The sequence below is a fragment of the Pseudophryne corroboree genome, chromosome 10 (assembly GCF_028390025.1).
Source record: "Pseudophryne corroboree isolate aPseCor3 chromosome 10, aPseCor3.hap2, whole genome shotgun sequence".
Classification (NCBI taxonomy): domain Eukaryota; kingdom Metazoa; phylum Chordata; class Amphibia; order Anura; family Myobatrachidae; genus Pseudophryne; species Pseudophryne corroboree.
In genome coordinates, this window is record NC_086453.1 from 355,724,349 (window position 1) to 355,743,583 (window position 19,235).

A 19,235-nucleotide genomic window follows, 5' to 3' on the forward strand; every position below is an offset into this window, starting at 1 on the left:
AAATATTCTTATTAAATACTTTGTTCTTTACATAGCTGAATGTGCTGACAACAAAATCACACAAAAATTATCAATGGAAATCAAATTTATTAACCCATGGAGGTCTGGATTTGGAGTCACACTCAAAAGTAAAGTGGAAAAACACACTACAGGCTGATCCAACTTTGATGTAATGTCCTCAAAACAAGTCAAAATGAGGCTCAGGTAGGTGTGTGTGTGTGTGTGTGTGTGTGTGTGTGTGTGTGTGTGTGTGTGTGTGTGTGTGTGCGTGTGTGTGCGTGTGTGTGTGTGTGTGTGAGATAAGAGATTACACAAAAGAGGGTACAATTATAAATTGAATAAAAAAAGCCCAATACATGGTGGCCAAAACAGCAAGGGACTCACTTATCTTTACTCATAAAAAAAGACTATTGAGAATCAAAATTCCATTATTGGTAACTTCTGTAATGAGTAGCAAGCTTTGAAGGGCATCCTATAAATACAATGGCATACAGTATATTACTGCTGGATGCAGCTTTACTACAATGCCTCTAATATAATTTAATGATCTGACACAATAGTTGTGCTAGCATAGTCTAGCTCTTCTTATTACAGCTGCACTTCTAGGACTATAATTGTCATCACCTTGATCTCTTAGGTGTTTGTTTTAATATATTATTGCAATACGCACTTACAATTTTTATTGTCTTTCCTTTCTATCTCTTCTTTCTTTTTTCATCTTCCATCTCTTTTTCCCTTTTTCTTATGTTTGTATTCCCCACCTACTTTTATTCTCCCTCACAATTACATGCTTGTTGGCATATATCTATTATTAGTATTCTACTTTCACTGTTCATACTTACATTTAACTTTAAAACAAATGAATATGTCAAAATGATAATATATTAAAAATGAATTTTGAATCCACAATGACAGGCCCTATATTTGTATACATTATGTGTTTGCACTATAAATATTATAATAAAATTGCGTTAATATTTTACTATATTTAAATATAAAAGTAAAACATTAATATTATGATAATTTATTCTGCTTTAGGAGATGATCACACTGTCACCTGCATTCCCATGACAGATCCTGAGGCTGATAAACCATCATGTTATAACACTGATATCCTGGTTACTGATGAATATTAATAACTGGAACATGGTAAATATAAACAGATTTTCTGGGCCAGTCATATATAAGAGGGAAGACGTGAGAGTCAGCCAGTCTGTGATACAATAATACAAGATGGATTCCAGCTCACATAAATTCTATCCTGTACACGGCTTTGATTCTAGAGAACATCTGGAAACATATTTTTCTAACAAACAAGAAATGATCTTTGGAGATGATACAATTAAATTTCCAATGGAATGTTTACACCGTGCTTTAAATGAGGGTATGTATACTATACTAAATGACTTACACTAGTCTGAGTGATTGCATGTGCACAGATGTGTGTTAGGATATTTAGACTGTATTCTCCAATGAGATAGGGACTGATGTGCATGTCAAATATATTCTCTGTACAGCGCTGTATAAAATGTTCGGACTATGGGGGTAATTCCAAGTTGATCGCAGCAGGAAATTTTTTAGCAGTTGGGCAAAACCATGTGCACTGCAGGTGTGGCAGATATAACATTTGCAGAGGGAGTTAGATTTGGGTGGGTTATTTTATTTCTGTGCAGGGTAAATACTGGCTGCTTCATTTTTACACTGCAAATTAGATTGCAGATTGAACACACCACACCCAAATCTAACTCTCTCTGCACATGTTATATCTGCCTCCCCTGCAGTGCACATGGTTTTGCCCAGTTGCTAACAGAATTCCTGCTGCGATCAACTTGGAATTACCCCCTATATAAATAAATTGTAATAATGATACGTTATGATGGATGTAAGATTATTTATTTCAATTGTTAGATGCATTTGTTTAGAGGGAAGAATTACCTTTTTCATTTAATAAATGCAAAGCCTATGGGTCTGTCTTTGATGACTGAACATGACAGTGTAAAGTACATACTGGATGACACACATGTCCAATCCTCGGCAGATCAGACCACAGATCAGACTGTTTATACAATCCTTCTGCAGATCTGCTTGCAGATTCTACAGCCAATCCTTGCTACGCAATTTTCCAATTTTTCAGCAGACCAATCTGTGACCAATTCTGCTGAAAAAATTTATTTGGCTGTTGGAAAACGGGGATATATTATTGAGTGATGTAATTAATTATAATGGTCAAGAGGGGATGGGGAGAACATGTTAATGTTCCTTTATAAAAAATAATAATATGTAGTTTACCCCAATAGGCTTAACCTGCCACGGGTTCTTTCATCCAGCGCTGGTCCAAAAAATACGGGGAACAAAACATGTAGGGGTCCCCCATATTTAATAAACCAGGACCGGTTTCTTGGAGCTGGCCCTCGTTCTAAAAATATAGGTAACAGAATGAGTAGGGGTCCTCCATATTTTCAGAACCAGCACCTGACTCCACTAGCAGGGGAGTAATGCCACAGCCAGAGGACACACTTGACAGGATACCTTGGCTGAAGCATCCATCCCCCCTAAATAGTCAGCCCAGGCAAGGGATTCATGGGAAAGTGGGGACTCCCCAATAAAGGAATCCCCTCTCTCTAGGGCATCTAAGGCCTGGGCTGAAGCCCGGCGATATCTCCGTCACTCCTGGGCTGTGGGTGCCGAGTTAAAAGTCCACTAGTTAAAAATAAATTGTTGTCTTTCACAGGGGGACTACAGGTCCCAGAAAGCCCTCTCTGCATGCTGGTACTTGGAGAACCACAAGTACCAGCATGTGAGGTATTGAAAGCCCACTGGTACCTATAGGCCGACTGTAAAATAAATATTAAAATAAAAACAGGACACCAATTGTCTTAGTGTTTTATTATACAGCACCTTCACCTGGGGGGCGGGGACCTTTTTGCTCTTTTTCATGGCCGCTGTTGATCCATGACTTTCCCAGCATCCTCTATCTTCTGGAGCTCTTCCTCCATCCTCCTCCATCATCGAACTGACACCTGCTGGCACAAAAGGGTGGGGTGATGGCGAAGCGAGCTGAGATTGGCTAGCTGCTGCCATCTTAAATTTCAAAAATAGTGATACAGTGCTTTTTTTAAAAATAGGAATCCTCACCCGCTGCCGAACTCTGCTGTAAATGTAAAGCCCACCGGCCCGCCGCCATGACGGCGCTGCCTGCCACCCTCCGCCATGCACATGCCGTCATCATCGCCATGCCCTCCACAGCCTCACCCTCCACAAATTCCAGCCACAAGCAACGCGTCCCACAGCAGCAGTGGACTGATAGTGTGCTGGGATGCCGGGACCGAAGATCGGTCGCCTGCTCCAATCTCTGCGGCCTACACACTACAAAGTCAGTTGTTTGGAAAGTGATCATGGTCTCCTAGTTTTTAAGCAGGTTTAAAAACCAGGAGACCTGACAGGCAAGAAGTGTACGGGGTCAGCAGGCGGAGGGTACATACTTGTCTAATGTCAGGCAAACCCGTCGGTGGGGAGTCTGATCTCCCAGGGATTGGACAAGTGTGTACCCAGCTGTAGGAATATGCATTACTGCTTTAGATCTGTCCACTGTCATACTGTAGTTACAGTATATTGAAAACAGTGTAGACTGAAGATCCCTATGTAATCACCGTGTCAGATGACCAGGCCTAGCAGGGGCAAACTAAGCAATTGAACTGGCCTTAGACAAGACCAAGAAAAAAGTAGGTGGGGATGGAACACCATTATCTATAGCACTCTGCTGGTAAGCTATAGACTGATACACTCCTTCACCAGGGGCATTGTGCCAGTCTACTGTGCAGTTCTGCAGGGAGATGTCATGGCGGCCATTTATATAGTGATTTATGTTGTACTGCAGCTGCCAGTGTAGGACTCTGGAGAAGTAAATGCCAAAGAAATTGGTGCAGTTTCAGCCCCCCTGGACCCAGGAGGTCAGTGTAGGCAGGGGAAGTAGACCTTTACCTCTCATGCTTCAGTACACTCCATAGATTTGACTATTAAAATTATTAGAATAAAACAAAATATATTTATTACTTATAAATCATTCATGTCATCGTTGTATTATTCCAATCTTTTTTATAGTCAAAATCTCCACCAGATCAAAGATGTTTGTGTAATCTGGATCTGATACTAGCCAGTGCCTCCACAGCCATTGCCCTCACCACATAATAAGACCTACTAGTCCTAACCAACACCTTTATTCTCCACATTTAATTTTGTTTCTCAATTGTTTTTATTCCTACATCTATCCCCACTTAATTGTTGAGTCATTTCTTTTCTCTTTGGTGCTGCCACACAGGGGTGTAGTACGGGTGACCTTACCGACGCCGGGATCCCGGCGCTGCGCTCGCCACGCTGCGGGCTTGGTGGCGACTTGCGGTCGCCACGGGTTCTATTCCCACTCTATGGGTGTCGTGGACACCCACGAGTGGAAATAGTCCCTGTTGGTCGGCATGCCGACCATCGGGATAGTGAGCCGTCGGGCTCACGGAGGAGGTCATGTGACTGTCGGTCAGCCGACCGGCGGTCACATGACTACCACCCCCACACAGGTCCCGCTGCAGCACTGAGGAGGTGTAGGCTCCAGAGAGGAGGCACGAGCCATGCCAGCAATATGCTGCACAGTCCCCATAAAAGAAGGATAAAATACCTTTTGCTGATAAGGCTTCCTGCCTAGTGTAGCGCTGAGAGGGGAAGGGCTGGCAAAACATATTGTGGGGCCTGGAAGATATGAGGGGCATGGTAAAATCCTGGAGTTATGGTAATGCCCCCTCTAAAACAATGAATGAAGACCACTATGCATACACTATGGACAGGGATATTTATCATCAACAGGTGGCTCAGGCATCTGCCAGTACCCTCAGATAAGCTTGGGCCCAAGTAATGAGTCTCTAAATCTGTATACTAAGTGCTACAGTGCAGCAGCAGCAGTTTGTTTCCATGCCAAGTTCTGGTGTGCTTCACATACAGACTCAGTCGCACATAGATATACAGATGATGCATATCATAGCACAGACTCCATAGTGAATTGCATTGTGACTGACACTAGCATAGGGAACTGGTTTCTCACTTGCACCAGGCATCATTAATATCTAAAGATGTATCCCACTATAGCCTTGATGCTTATAGCAGCGTACTGTAGCAGGATTGCGATGTGTATGCACCATGGCATGCCATTGCGTACACAACGCTAGCCGGCTCCCATTAGAATAAATAGGCATCAGGAGCATGTATATGTATGCAACCACCAGCTGGCATAGCGTACCGTAAACAATGCTAAGCTGGGATTTGTGAGCTGCGATACATACAGCAGCCACAACAGATGGGGACATGTGTAAGTGTGCATGTTTTCTAAGAGTTTATATTATGGCACATTATGGACACTTCTGAGGTCTGTAAATGCCTGTGTGTTTAGCCAGGAAAGGTGGCTCCAGTTACTGGATTTGCTGATCAAATAAGTACTTACATATCTCATACATTACACTGAAGGAGCAGCATGTGTGTTGTGAGGCAGTTGCTTACCTGTAACAGGACATTACAGAGTGATACATAGAATAGATGATACATAACATATTACACTCTGTAATCACTGGGATCTTTCCCTGCAGGTCACATTAAGGGAGACCTTTTGATTGACATCAGTACTGGATCCATCATTCATCATCTCTATACAGCCAGTGGATATTTCAAACAGGTCGTTGTGCTGAAGTGCTCTGAGCAATGTATTATGGAGCTGAACAAATGGATTAACACACGTACTGGAGCATTTGATTGGTCTCACATAATGCCATATATTAAATGCCTAGAAGGAAACAGGTAAGAAAACATATTTTTCAAAACATCTATCAATACACAGTAAACTTTTCCAAATGCTTTACACTGGGAGTCATTTAGCCTGGGATGAAAGAAATATCTGTTGTACAGCTCATGCCATTGGGGGTAATTCAGATCTGATCGTTGCTGTGTGTTTTCGCACAGCGGGCGATCAGATCCTAACTGCGCATGCGTATGCACTGGAATGCACATGCACGTCGGACAAGTACATAGAGATGAGCGGGTTCGGTTTCTCGGAAACCGAACCCCCCCGAACTTCAGCCTTTTTACACGGGTCCGAGGCAGACTCGGATCTTCCCGCCTTGCTCGGCTAACCCGAGCGCGCCCGAACGTCATCATCCCGCTGTCGGATTCTCGCGAGGCTCGTATTCTATCGCGAGACTCGGATTCTATATAAGGAGCCGCGCGTCGCCGCCATTTTCACACGTGCATTGAGATTGATAGGGAGAGGACGTGGCTGGCGTCCTCTCCGTTTAGACTGTAGACTAGAGAGAGAGTAGAGAGTGACACTTGATTTACTAATTTTGGGGAGCATATTAGGACGGAGTACTACTTGCTGATAGTGTGACCAGTGACCACCAGTTTAATCCGTTCTCTGCCTGAAAAAAAACGATACACAGTGTGACACAGTCACATACCATATCTGTGCTCAGCCTCAGTGTGCCCTCAGTGTGCTGCATCATCTATGTAATACTGTATATCTGACTGTACTGAGTGCTCACTGCTCACACAGCTTAATTGTGGGGGAGACTGGGGAGCAGTTATAGCAGGAGTACATATTTTAACAGTGCACACTTTTGCTGCCAGAGTGCCACTGCCAGTGCCAGTGTGACTGACCAGTGACCACTGACCACCAGTATATTGTGATTGTCTGCCTGAAAAAGTTAAACACTCGTCGTGTGGTGTTTTTATTCTATAAACGCATTCTGCTGACAGTGTCCAGCAGGTCCGTCATTATATAATATATACCTGTCCGGCTGCAGTAGTGATATATATATATATTTTTTATATCATTATCATCCAGTCTATATTAGCAGCAGACGCAGTACGGTAGTCCACGGCTGTAGCTACCTCTGTGTCGGCAGTCGCTGGTCCATCCATAATTGTATACCACCTACCTGTGGTGTTTTTTTTTTTTCTATCTTCTTGATACTACTAGTAGCTTACTTTAGGAGTCTGCAGTGCTGAGCTGACAGTGTCCAGCAGGTCCGTCATTATATAATATATACCTGTCCGGCTGCAGTAGTGATATATATATATATTTTTTATATCATTATCATCCAGTCTATATTAGCAGCAGACGCAGTAAGGTAGTCCACGGCTGTAGCTACCTCTGTGTCGGCAGTCGCTAGTCCATCCATAATTGTATACCACCTACCTGTGGTGTTTTTTTTTCTTCTATCTTCTTGATACTACTAGTAGCTTACTTTAGGAGTCTGCAGTGCTGAGCTGACAGTGTCCAGCAGGTCCGTCATTATATAATATATACCTGTCCGGCTGCAGTAGTGATATATATATATTTTTTATATCATTATCATCCAGTCTATATTAGCAGCAGACGCAGTATGGTAGTCCACGGCTGTAGCTACCTCTGTGTCGGCAGTCGCTCGTCAATCCATAAGTATACTAGTATCCATCCATCTCCATTGTTTACCTGAGGTGCCTTTTAGTTGTGCCTATTAAAATATGGAGAACAAAAATGTTGAGGTTCCAAAAATAGGGAAAGATCAAGATCGACTTCCACCTCGTGCTGAAGCTGCTGCCACTAGTCATGGCCGAGACGATGAAATGCCAGCAACGTCGTCTGCCAAGGCCGATGCCCAATGTCATAGTACAGAGCATGTAAAATCCAAAACACCAAATATCAGTAAAAAAAGGACTCAAAAATCTGAAATAAAATTGTCGGAGGAGAAGCGTAAACTTGCCAATATGCCATTTACCACACGGAGTGGCAAGGAACGGCTGAGGCCCTGGCCTATGTTCATGGCTAGTGGTTCAGCTTCACATGAGGATGGAAGCACTCAGCCTCTCGCTAGAAAAATGAAAAGACTCAAGCTGGCAAAAGCACAGCAAAGAACTGTGCGTTCTTCGAAATCACAAATCCACAAGGAGAGTCCAATTGTGTCGTTTGCGATGCCTGACCTTCCCAACACTGGACGTGAAGAGCATGCGCCTTCCACCATTTGCACGCCCCCTGCAAGTGCTGGAAGGAGCACCCGCAGTCCAGTTCCTGATAGTCAGATTGAAGATGTCAGTGTTGAAGTACACCAGGATGAGGAGGATATGGGTGTTGCTGGCGCTGGGGAGGAAATTGACCAGGAGGATTCTGATGGTGAGGTGGTTTGTTTAAGTCAGGCACCCGGGGAGACACCTGTTGTCCGTGGGAGGAATAGGGCCATTGACATGCCTGGTGAAAATACCCAAAAAATCAGCTCTTCGGTGTGGAAGTATTTGAACAGAAATGCGGACAACATTTGTCAAGCCGTGTGTTGCCTTTGTCAAGCTGTAATAAGTAGGGGTAAGGACGTTAACCACCTCGGAACATCCTCCCTTATACGTCACCTGCAGCGCATTCATCATAAGTCAGTGACAAGTTCAAAAACTTTGGGCGACAGCGGAAGCAGTCCACTGACCAGTAAATCCCTTCCTCTTGTAACCAAGCTCACGCAAACCACCCCACCAACTCCCTCAGTGTCAATTTCCTCCTTCCCCAGGAATGCCAATAGTCCTGCAGGCCATGTCACTGGCAATTATGACGAGTCCTCTCCTGCCTGGGATTCCTCCGATGCATCCTTGCGTGTAACGCCTACTGCTGCTGGCGCTGCTGTTGTTGCTGCTGGGAGTCGATGGTCATCCCAGAGGGGAAGTCGTACTCGTAAGCCCACTATTACTACTTCCACCAAGCAATTGACTGTCCAACAGTCCTTTGCGAGGAAGATGAAATATCACAGCAGTCATCCTGCTGCAAAGCGGATAACTGAGGCCTTGGCATCCTGGGCGGTGAGAAACGTGGTTCCGGTATCCATCATTACTGCAGAGGCAACTAGAGACTTGTTGGAGGTACTGTGTCCCCGGTATCAAATACCATCTAGGTTCCATTTCTCTAGGCAGGCGATACCGAAAATGTACACAGACCTCAGAAAAAGACTCACCAGTGTCCTAAAAAATGCAGTTGTACCCAATGTCCACTTAACCACGGACATGTGGACAAGTGGAGCAGGGAAGGCTCAGGACTATATGACTGTGACAGCCCACTGGGTAGATGTATGGACTCCCGCCGCAAGAACAGCAGCGGCGGCACCAGTAGCAGCATCTCGCAAACGCCAACTCTTTCCTAGGCAGGCTACGCTTTGTATCACCGCTTTCCAGAATACGCACACAGCTAAAAACCTCTTACGGCAACTGAGGAAGATCATCGCAGAATGGCTTACCCCAATTGGACTCTCCTGTGGATTTGTGGCATCGGACAACGCCAGCAATATTGTGTGTGCATTAAATATGGGCAAATTCCAGCACGTCCCATGTTTTGCACATACCTTGAATTTGGTGGTGCAGAATTATTTAAAAAACGAGAGGGGCGTGCAAGAGATGCTGTCGGTGGCCAGAAGAATTGCGGGACACTTTCGGCGTACAGGCACCGCGTACAGAAGACTGGAGCACCACCAAAAACGCCTGAACCTGCCCTGCCATCATCTGAAGCAAGAAGTGGTAACAAGGTGGAATTCAACCCTCTATATGCTTCAGAGGTTGGAGGAGCAGCAAAAGGCCATTCAAGCCTATACAACTGAGCACGATATAGGAGGTGGAATGCACCTGTCTCAAGCGCAGTGGAGAATGATTTCAACGTTGTGCAAGGTTCTGCAACCTTTTGAACTTGCCACACGTGAAGTCAGTTCAGACACTGCCAGCCTGAGTCAGGTCATTCCCCTCATCAGGCTTTTGCAGAAGAAGCTGGAGACATTGAAGGAGGAGCTAACACAGAGCGATTCCGCTAGGCATGTGGGACTTGTGGATGGAGCCCTTAATTCGCTTAACAAGGATTCACGGGTGGTCAATCTGTTGAAATCAGAGCACTACATTTTGGCCACCGTGCTCGATGCTAGATTTAAAACCTACCTTGGATCTCTCTTTCCGGCAGACACAAGTCTGCTGGGGTTCAAAGAACTGCTGGTGACAAAATTGTCAAGTCAAGCGGAACGCGACCTGTCAACATCTCCTCCTTCACATTCTCACGCAACTGGGGGTGCGAGGAAAAGGCTCAGAATTCCGAGCCCACCCGCTGGCGGTGATGCAGGGCAGTCTGAAGCGACTGCTGATGCTGACATCTGGTCCGGACTGAAGGACCTGACAACGATTATGGACATGTCGTCTACTGTCACTGCATATGATTCTCTCCCCATTGAAAGAATGGTGGAGGATTATATGAGTGACCGCATCCAAGTAGGCACGTCAGACAGTCCGTACTTATACTGGCAGGAAAAAGAGGCAATTTGGAGGCCCTTGCACAAACTGGCTTTATTCTACCTAAGTTGCCCTCCCACAAGTGTGTACTCCGAAAGAGTGTTTAGTGCCGCCGCTCACCTTGTCAGCAATCGGCGTACGAGGTTACATCCAGAAAATGTGGAGAAGATGATGTTCATTAAAATGAATTATAATCAATTCCTCCGTGGAGACATTGACCAGCAGCAATTGCCTCCACAAAGTAGTACACAGGGAGCTGAGATGGTGGATTCCAGTGGGGACGAATTGATAATCTGTGAGGAGGAGGATGTACACGGTGATATATCGGAAGATGATGATGAGGTGGACATCTTGCCTCTGTAGAGCCAGTTTGTGCAAGGAGAGATTAATTGCTTCTTTTTTGGTGGGGGTCCAAACCAACCCGTCATTTCAGTCACAGTCGTGTGGCAGACCCTGTCACTGAAATGATGGGTTGGTTAAAGTGTGCATGTCCTGTTTATACAACATAAGGGTGGGTGGGAGGGCCCAAGGACAATTCCATCTTGCACCTCTTTTTTCTTTCATTTTTCTTTGCGTCATGTGCTGTTTGGGGGGTGTTTTTTGGAAGGGCCATCCTGCGTGACACTGCAGTGCCACTCCTAGATGGGCCAGGTGTTTGTGTCGGCCACTAGGGTCGCTTAGCTTACTCACACAGCTACCTCATTGCGCCTCTTTTTTTCTTTGCGTCATGTGCTGTTTGGGGAGTGTTTTTTGGAAGGGCCATCCTGCGTGACACTGCAGTGCCACTCCTAGATGGGCCAGGTGTTTGTGTCGGCCACTTGGGTCGCTTAGCTTAGCCATCCAGCGACCTCGGTGCAAATTTTAGGACTTAAAATAATATTGTGAGGTGTGAGGTGTTCAGAATAGACTGAAAATGAGTGGAAATTATGGTTATTGAGGTTAATAATACTTTGCGATCAAAATGACCCCCAAATTCTATGATTTAAGCTGTTTTTTAGGGTTTTTTGAAAAAAACACCCGAATCCAAAACACACCTGAATCCGACAAAAAAAAATTGGTGAGGTTTTGCCAAAACGCGTTCGAACCCAAAACACGGCCGCGGAACCGAACCCAAAACCAAAACACAAAACCCGCAAAATTTCCGGTGCTCATCACTACAAGTACAAAGGGGATCGTCTGTCAGCGACGGGATGGTTCAAAAAATCCATTTGCATGGGCGTTCGCAAGGTGATTGACAGGAGGAAGCAGATTGTGGATGGTAACTGACTAAACGCAGGTATTCCCAATCGTCCAACGCGTTTCATCACTGTTGGACTTCGTCAGGGGGTGACGAACTCCAACACAGATGAAACGCGTTGGAAGTGGTCTTAAAGGACATGATTGGCACACAGGTGTTGAACACCAGGTTCATGAGCTGAGATGCTGAGGAAAATTACAGCTGCCTAAAGCTGTTTGGAGTAAGCTGCTAGCTGCTGTCCGGAGGCACTGGTGAATCTTCCATAATCTTAGGATTTTAAACTGAGATGTACGTGAGCCTGTTATTTTTAGTAAATATATTTTGATACCTGATCTCACTGAGTGCGCCCTCACTTTCTTTTAGTGTACATGTTTTGGAGCCACAGTTTACGGTTAATAACTGTGAAAGAGGTGCCTGCATTTACATCCATTGGATATGGACTCATAATAAAAAGAACCGAGGACATTGACTGCACAACCATATTTATCATTTATATATATATATATATATATATATACCTGTATATAAATGTGAAAGCCCTCACTTATTGGCTTACTCATCACTATTTCTCTTACTTCCTGATATGTAAGGAAGATTAAAATTAACATACAGTAGGTATTCTTTAGGTTGGAAATAGGAAAACTACATAATTAGAATTTTAATAAACCTCCTCTAAGGGGATAAACAGGGGGTTGACATAATGACGTCAATACCAATGCGTGGCTTGCATATCGTGAACAATAATGCCCAAACGGACAATCGGATGAAAATTTGGATTGCACCTCCAGTGGGTAGAACTTAATAAAACAACAAAAATAGTCCTGTCCTTTTTTACTGTATCTGCTCAGGTGCTCCTCGGGTAACACCAAGAACCATGGATTAATATTTATTTACATAAAGACATCTCAAATTTACATCTCTATAGATTTACCAATTTTTTAACACTCATGTCTATTTACAACCGTGAAAATAAGAAACGTTTGTGCAAAGAACAGATAAAACAGCTAATATCTCTCTCTCTTTCTATACACTATATATATATATATATATATATATATACACACGCTGGTCAAAAAAATAAAGGGAACACTTAAACAACACAATTTAACTCCAAGTCAATCACACTTCTGTGAAATCAAACTGTCCACTTAGGAAGCAACACTTATTGACAATCAATTTCACATGCTGTTGTGCAAATGGAATAGACAACAGGTGGAAATTATAGGCAATTAGCAAGACACCCCCAATAAAGGAGTTGTTCTGCAGGTGGTAACCACAGACCACTTCTCAGCTCCTATGCTTTCTGGCAGATGTTTTGGTCACTTTTGAAAGCTGGCGGTGCTTTCACTCTAGTGGTAGCATGAGATGGAGTCTACAACCCACACCAGTGGCTCAGGTAGTACAGCTCATTCAGGATGGCACATCAATGCGAGCTGTGGCAAGAAGGTTTGCTGTGTCCATCAGCATAGTGTCCAGAGCATGTAGGCACTACCAGGAGACAGGCCAGTACATCAGGAGACGTGGAGGAGGCCGTAGGAGGGCAAAAACCCAGCAGCAGGACCGCTACCTCCACCTTTGTGCAAGGAGGAACAGGAGGAGCACTTCCAGAGCCCTGCAAAATGACCTCCAGCAAGCCACAAATGTGCATGTGTCTACTCAAATGATCAGAAACAAACTCCATGAGGGTGGTATGAGGGCCCGACGTCCACAGGTGGGGGTTGTGCTTACAGCCCAACATCGTGCAGGACGTTTGGCATTTGCCAGAGAACACCAAGATTGGCAAATTCGCCACTGGCGCCCTGTGGTCTTCACAGATTAAATCAGGTTCTCAGTGAGCACATGTGACAGAAGTGACAGAGTCTGGAGATGCCAAGGAGAACATTCTGCTGCCTGCAACATCCTCCAGCATGACCGTTTTGGCAGTGGGTCAGTAATGGTGTGGGGTGGCATTTCTTTGGGGGGCCCGCGCAGTCCTTCATGTGCTCGCCAGAGGTAGCCTGACTGCCGTTAGGTACCGAGATGAGATCATCAGACCCCTTGTGAGACCATATACTGGTGCGGTTAGCCCTGGTTAGTCCTAATGCAAGACAATGCTAGACCTCATGTGGCTGGAGTGTGTCAGCAGTTCCTGCAAGACAAAGGCATTGATGCTATGGACTGGCCCGCCTGTTCCCCAGATCTGAATCCAATTGAGCACATCTGGGACATCATGTCTCGCTCCACCCACCAACGCCACGTTGCACCACAGACTGTCCAGGAGTTGGCGGATGCTTTAGTCCAGGTCTGGGAGGAGATCCCTCAGGAGACCATCCGCCACCACATCAGGAGCATGTCCAGGCATTGTAGGGAGGTCATACAGGCACATGGAGGCCACACACACTGCTGAGCCTCATTTTGACTTGTTTTAAGGACATTACATCAAAGTTGGAACTGCCTGTAGTGTGTTTTCCCACTTTAATTTTGAGTGTGACTCCAAATCCAGACCTCCATGGGTTAATAAATTTGATTTCCATTGATAATTTTTGTGTGATTTTGTTGTCAGCACATTCAACTATGCAAAGAACAAAGTATTTAATAAGAATATTTCATTCATTCAGATCTAGGATGTGTTGTTTTAGTGTTCCCTTTATTTTTTTTTGAGCAGTGTATATATATATATATATATATATAAAGATAAACTTTTTAAGATATTTGATATTTATTGGTTATTGTACCTTTGTGTGCTGCGCTACTTACTACTTTTCTCTATTCCTATGTTTGAGAGAATTGGTAAAACTCGGGTGGTGTGCAGCAGCAATTTTCACAATTGTCTGTTGGGATTATACTGCTATTGGCGCCAGGATAACCTATTTTCCAATCATAATTGTACATGCCAGTAAATGCTCCCATTAACCCAATAGTGCCACAAATGCTCTGAGATCCCACATGTAAGTGCTGTACAAATATTATGCTCTGATCATGTTCAGTCTTATTCTCTGTTTATAATTGATTATATCTGGGTTTTAAGCAGAGAATAAATCTCCGCAATGGAAAAAAAAAACTGGAAGGAGCTGAGTGTCACAGATAAAGGTATCCAATTTGATTTCCATGCTTTCACCTATTTCTGCATTCACCTCTCCTGAGATGGCTGTATCACACCTTAATGAGACTCTAGAACTAGCCCTTGATGAAGTGGCTCCAGCTACCCATCACACTCCACGTAGGCCTAGATGTCAACCATGGCACTCCAAATTAACAAGACAACTACAAAAACTCACACGAAAACTTGAACGTCAGTGGCGTAAATCTCGTATTTCAAGTGACTTCCTCACATATAAGACAGTCTACCATTCTTATAAAAATGCCCTGGACACTGCCAAACAAACATATTTCCAAACTCTTATCTCTGCTCAAGCCTCTAACCCCAAACGACTCTTTAGTACATTTAAATCACTTCTGAATCCTCCCGCACCTACCCCACCAGCACAGGATCTTGCTTCCTACTTCAAGGAGAAGATTGATAAGATCCGAGATGAAATGGTATGCTCTTCGGCAGCCAGTGACCTGCTCCGTTCTTTACCTGAACCCTCTGGCACTCTTTCTTCATTTGATCCCACAAATGAAGATGAAGTATCATCACTCTTCTCATCCTGCTTCTCTACTACCTCTCCTCTTGATCCTTTACCCTCACAAATAAGTAAAGCTCTGTCTCTGATGCTCATCCCTACCTTAACTAACATCTGTAATCTCTCTCTCTCTACTGGTATTTTTCCTTCACTCTTCAAGCATGCAGTGATTACTCCCATTTAAAAAAAAAACAAAATTCTGACCCTAATGCTCTCTCAAACTACCGCCCTATCTCTCAGCTCCCTTGTCTCTCTAAGCTACTTGAGAGACTTGCCTACACTCGACTCACACACTTTCTTAACTCATACACGTTGTTGGACCCACTTCAGTCAGGCTTCCGTTCCCAACATTCCACAGAGACAGCACTGACTAAAGTGGTTAATGATTTGGTCACTACAAAGTCTAAAGGCCACTACTCACTACTTATTCTTCTAGATCTATCTGCTGCATTTGACACTGTAGACCACTCTCTTCTCATACAGACACTACAATCCTTAGGTCTTAAAGACACAGCCCTTTCTTGGTTCCTATCGTACCTATCTAATCGCTCCTTCAGTGTTCGCTTCTCTGAATCTACCTCCTCTTCGCTACCTCTCTCAGTTGGAGTACCGCAAGGCTCAGTCTTGGGTCCTCTGCTTTTCTCTATCTATACCTCATCTCTTGGTAAACTAATCAGCTCTTTTGGTTTTCAGTATCATCTGTACGCAGATGATACTCAAATCTACCTATCCTCCCCTGACTTGTCCCTATCTGTACTGGACCGTGTCACTGAATGCCTTTCTGCCATCTCATCCTGGATGACATCTCGCCACCTCAAACTTAATATTTCAAAGACAGAGTTAATTATATTTCCACCGGCCAATAGTAGGTACCAACCTGATATCTCTATCACTGTTGAAAACTTGACTATCTACCCTACCCCACAAGCTCACTGCCTAGGTGTCATCCTTGACTCTGATCTGTCCTTTGTTCCCCACATTCAATTTGTCTCAAGATCATGTTACATGCATCTAAAAAACATATCCAAAATACGACCATACCTTACACAAGACACTGCTAAAACTCTAATCCACGCTCTCATTATCTCCCGCATTGATTATTGCAATAGTCTCCTAACTGGTCTTCCCAAAACGAGACTCTCACCACTACAATCCATTCTGAATGCAGCGGCGAGGCTTATCTTCCTCGCTAGACGTTCATCATCTGCAGATCCACTCTGTGAGTCCCTCCATTGGTTACGTGTACTCTACCGCATTCAATATAAAAAACTTTTACTCACACACAAGGCCATTAACCAAACTACACCAACGTACATCACTTCGCTTATCACAAAATATCTCCCAACCCGACCTCTTCGCTCTTCACAAGACCTGCGTCTCTCATCCACACTCATTACTCGCTCCCACTCACGACTGCAGGACTTTCATCGGGCTGCACCCACTCTGTGGAATGCCCTACCACGCACAATAAGACTCTCCTCTAGTCTCCAAACCTTCAAGCGTTCCCTCAAAACTCACCTCTTTAGGCAAGCGTATCAAATTCCTGAACCACCCACATAACTTTCATAAACCTTCCTATCAAATTACATCCACTCTGTACAGTCCACATATATCCTCACGTCTTCTCATTCTATGCAATAGATAGCACCTTTCCTTGTGTACATATGCCTATTTCCCTATAGATTGTAAGCTTGCGAGCAGGGCCTTCCTACCTCTATGACTGTTATCACCCAGTTTGTTATTGTTATTTCAAATTGTAAAGCGCAACGGAATTTGCTGCGCTATATAAGAAACTGTTAATAAATAAATAAAAAATAAATCCAATGCAATGACCATCACTTTTTCCCACCACTGCCATATAAAATGCACCTGGAAGAAAAAAGGGGTGTCTCATTGAAAGTAAAGAATAATGCCCAATCTCCACCTTCGAGAAACCCTTCCAGAAAACAAACAATGCCTCCTTAAATTATACCTTCCCACTCATTGAATCTCAATACAAAACTATGGCCCAGATTTATCAAGCTTTGGAGATTGCGAAATAGCATGGTGATAAAGTACCAACCAATCAGCTCCTGTCATTTTTCAAACACAGCCTGTAACATGTCAGTTAGGAGCTGATTGGCTGGTACTTTATCACCATGCTTTATACTGTAAATGGCGGCCTATATCTTATGTCTCATGCGGTTGCATGGCAAGTCTAAGATCCCAATGAACCTGTTTTTGTTTGTATATTTCAGCGACCAGTGTCAGGACAAAGACAAGACATTGAAGACAGCAATAACAAAGATCATGAAATGTGACAATGACAAAGAGAATCTCACAGACCCGGAGGTGCTCCCACTTGCAGACTGTGTCATCAGTGTAGTGCTGTTGGAACTCATCAGCAAAGACCAAGATGATTATATAATGAATCTCAGGAAAATTATGAAGATGCTAAAACCTGATGGATACTTGATATTGGTGGGGTCTTTAAATACAACTAATTTTATGATTAGACAGGACAGGGTACATGTGTTCAAATATGATGAGAACTTTGTAAGAAAAGTCCTCACTGATGAAGGGTTTATTATTGACCACTGTGCAGTCCAGAAAAGAACAGCAGTGAGTGACCTTATAGACTATGAGGCAGTTATATGTATCACAGCTCATAGAAAGTATTAAGGGCCTGATTCTGAGTCACATGTTGCATCTGGGTGCAGTTGAGCATTTTCTTTATACTATGTGGGATGTAGGTCAACATATGAAATGCCAGTGGCCAGAATACTGGTGCTGTAATCCCGACACCTATCAGAGTACTGATGCCAGAGTCCTGAAAGCTGACATCCTGCCGCAGATGGTTAGGGTTAGGCTGCGGGGTGGTAAGGGTTAGGTTTACTCACAAGGGGGAGGGTTAGGGTAAAGCTGCAGGAAGGGAGGGTTAGGATTAGAGTCAGGGTTGGGAGAGGGTTAGAATACTTATGTCTGCAGTGTTGGGATTGTAATTGTCGGAATGCAGCTGTCAGTAATTTGACTTCCCGCATTCTAATGGGCCCTACACACTATGCGACCCGCCGCCGAGCTGCCCGATGGCAGATACGGCTGAAGGGCGACCCGGCGGTGGGGGTGGCAGTGACGGGGGGAGTAAAGTTTTTTCACTCCCCCGTCACCTGGCTCCATAGCAGTGCAGGCAAATATGGATGAGATCGTCCATATTGGCTTGCATGCACAAGCGACGGGGCACCAGCGATAAACGAGCGCAGGGCCGCACATCGTTCATCGCTGGTGCCTCCACAGTGAAATATATGAACGGTATCTCGTTCATTAATGAACAAGTTCGTTTATCGCCCAGTGTGTAGGGCCTATAAGTCTCCCGTACTCAACCCTACTGTGCATGTGTCTAAGTCTCACTGAGCATGCGTCCTGATTGTGTTTGTACAGAGTGGAAGCAATTTTAGACAAATGCATGCAGAAGTGTATTTAAAATGTTTTGTGCACTCCCAGGGGCAGTTTAATAGAGGAGAAGACCTGTGTGCAGCCTCCATGCAGGACCCCTTCTGTCTGGTGGTGCAATAGACTCTGGCTTTGTGCCACTGTGTACTCTGTATAATCAGATCTATGGGAACATGGCACCTGCACCTTGTTCCTGGAGACATCTCTACTACAAGTCACCAGGAAAGAGGCCACGGGGGCAGTAAGTCCAGTATAATTATAGTGGTGCAGTGTGTGACACCCTGCAATCATTATAAATACTGTATACAAGTAGGCATTCCTGAATGGTGAGTGGTTGATAACAGGAAGGTGTCTATTCATATGCATGGAGAGGGTCCATTTTATGGGAGTGTTATGGGAATGATGCAGGTATGTTGCTGAAGTGGCTGCATACACAGACATTTAGATGCTCACACAGGAGGCCACACTCAGAAGGAAACTCTGAACCTAGGGGCTGGGGTAAGTGTCTATGGTGCGACTAATGGTGGCATGTAATGATGTACTGAGCGGTGTTACAGTGTCTAATGATGCTGGAGGTCAGCATCTCAGTCCTGGCACGGTCAGAAGCAGCTTGTACACCAGGGGGTATATTTACTTAAGTTCGATTTTGA

The 19,235-nt window shown here is 44.3% G+C and overlaps 1 protein-coding gene across 1 annotated transcript; it reads left to right on the forward strand.

Moving 5' to 3' along the window:
• Positions 1–1,233: 1,233 nt before the first annotated feature.
• Positions 1,234–17,817, forward strand: LOC134965367 (indolethylamine N-methyltransferase-like). Its single transcript, XM_063941834.1, has 3 exons — positions 1,234–1,384; positions 5,628–5,835; positions 17,394–17,817. Exons 1-3 carry the CDS (start codon positions 1,234–1,236, stop codon positions 17,815–17,817), a joined length of 783 nt encoding a protein of 260 aa, XP_063797904.1.
• Positions 17,818–19,235: the final 1,418 nt, after the last annotated feature.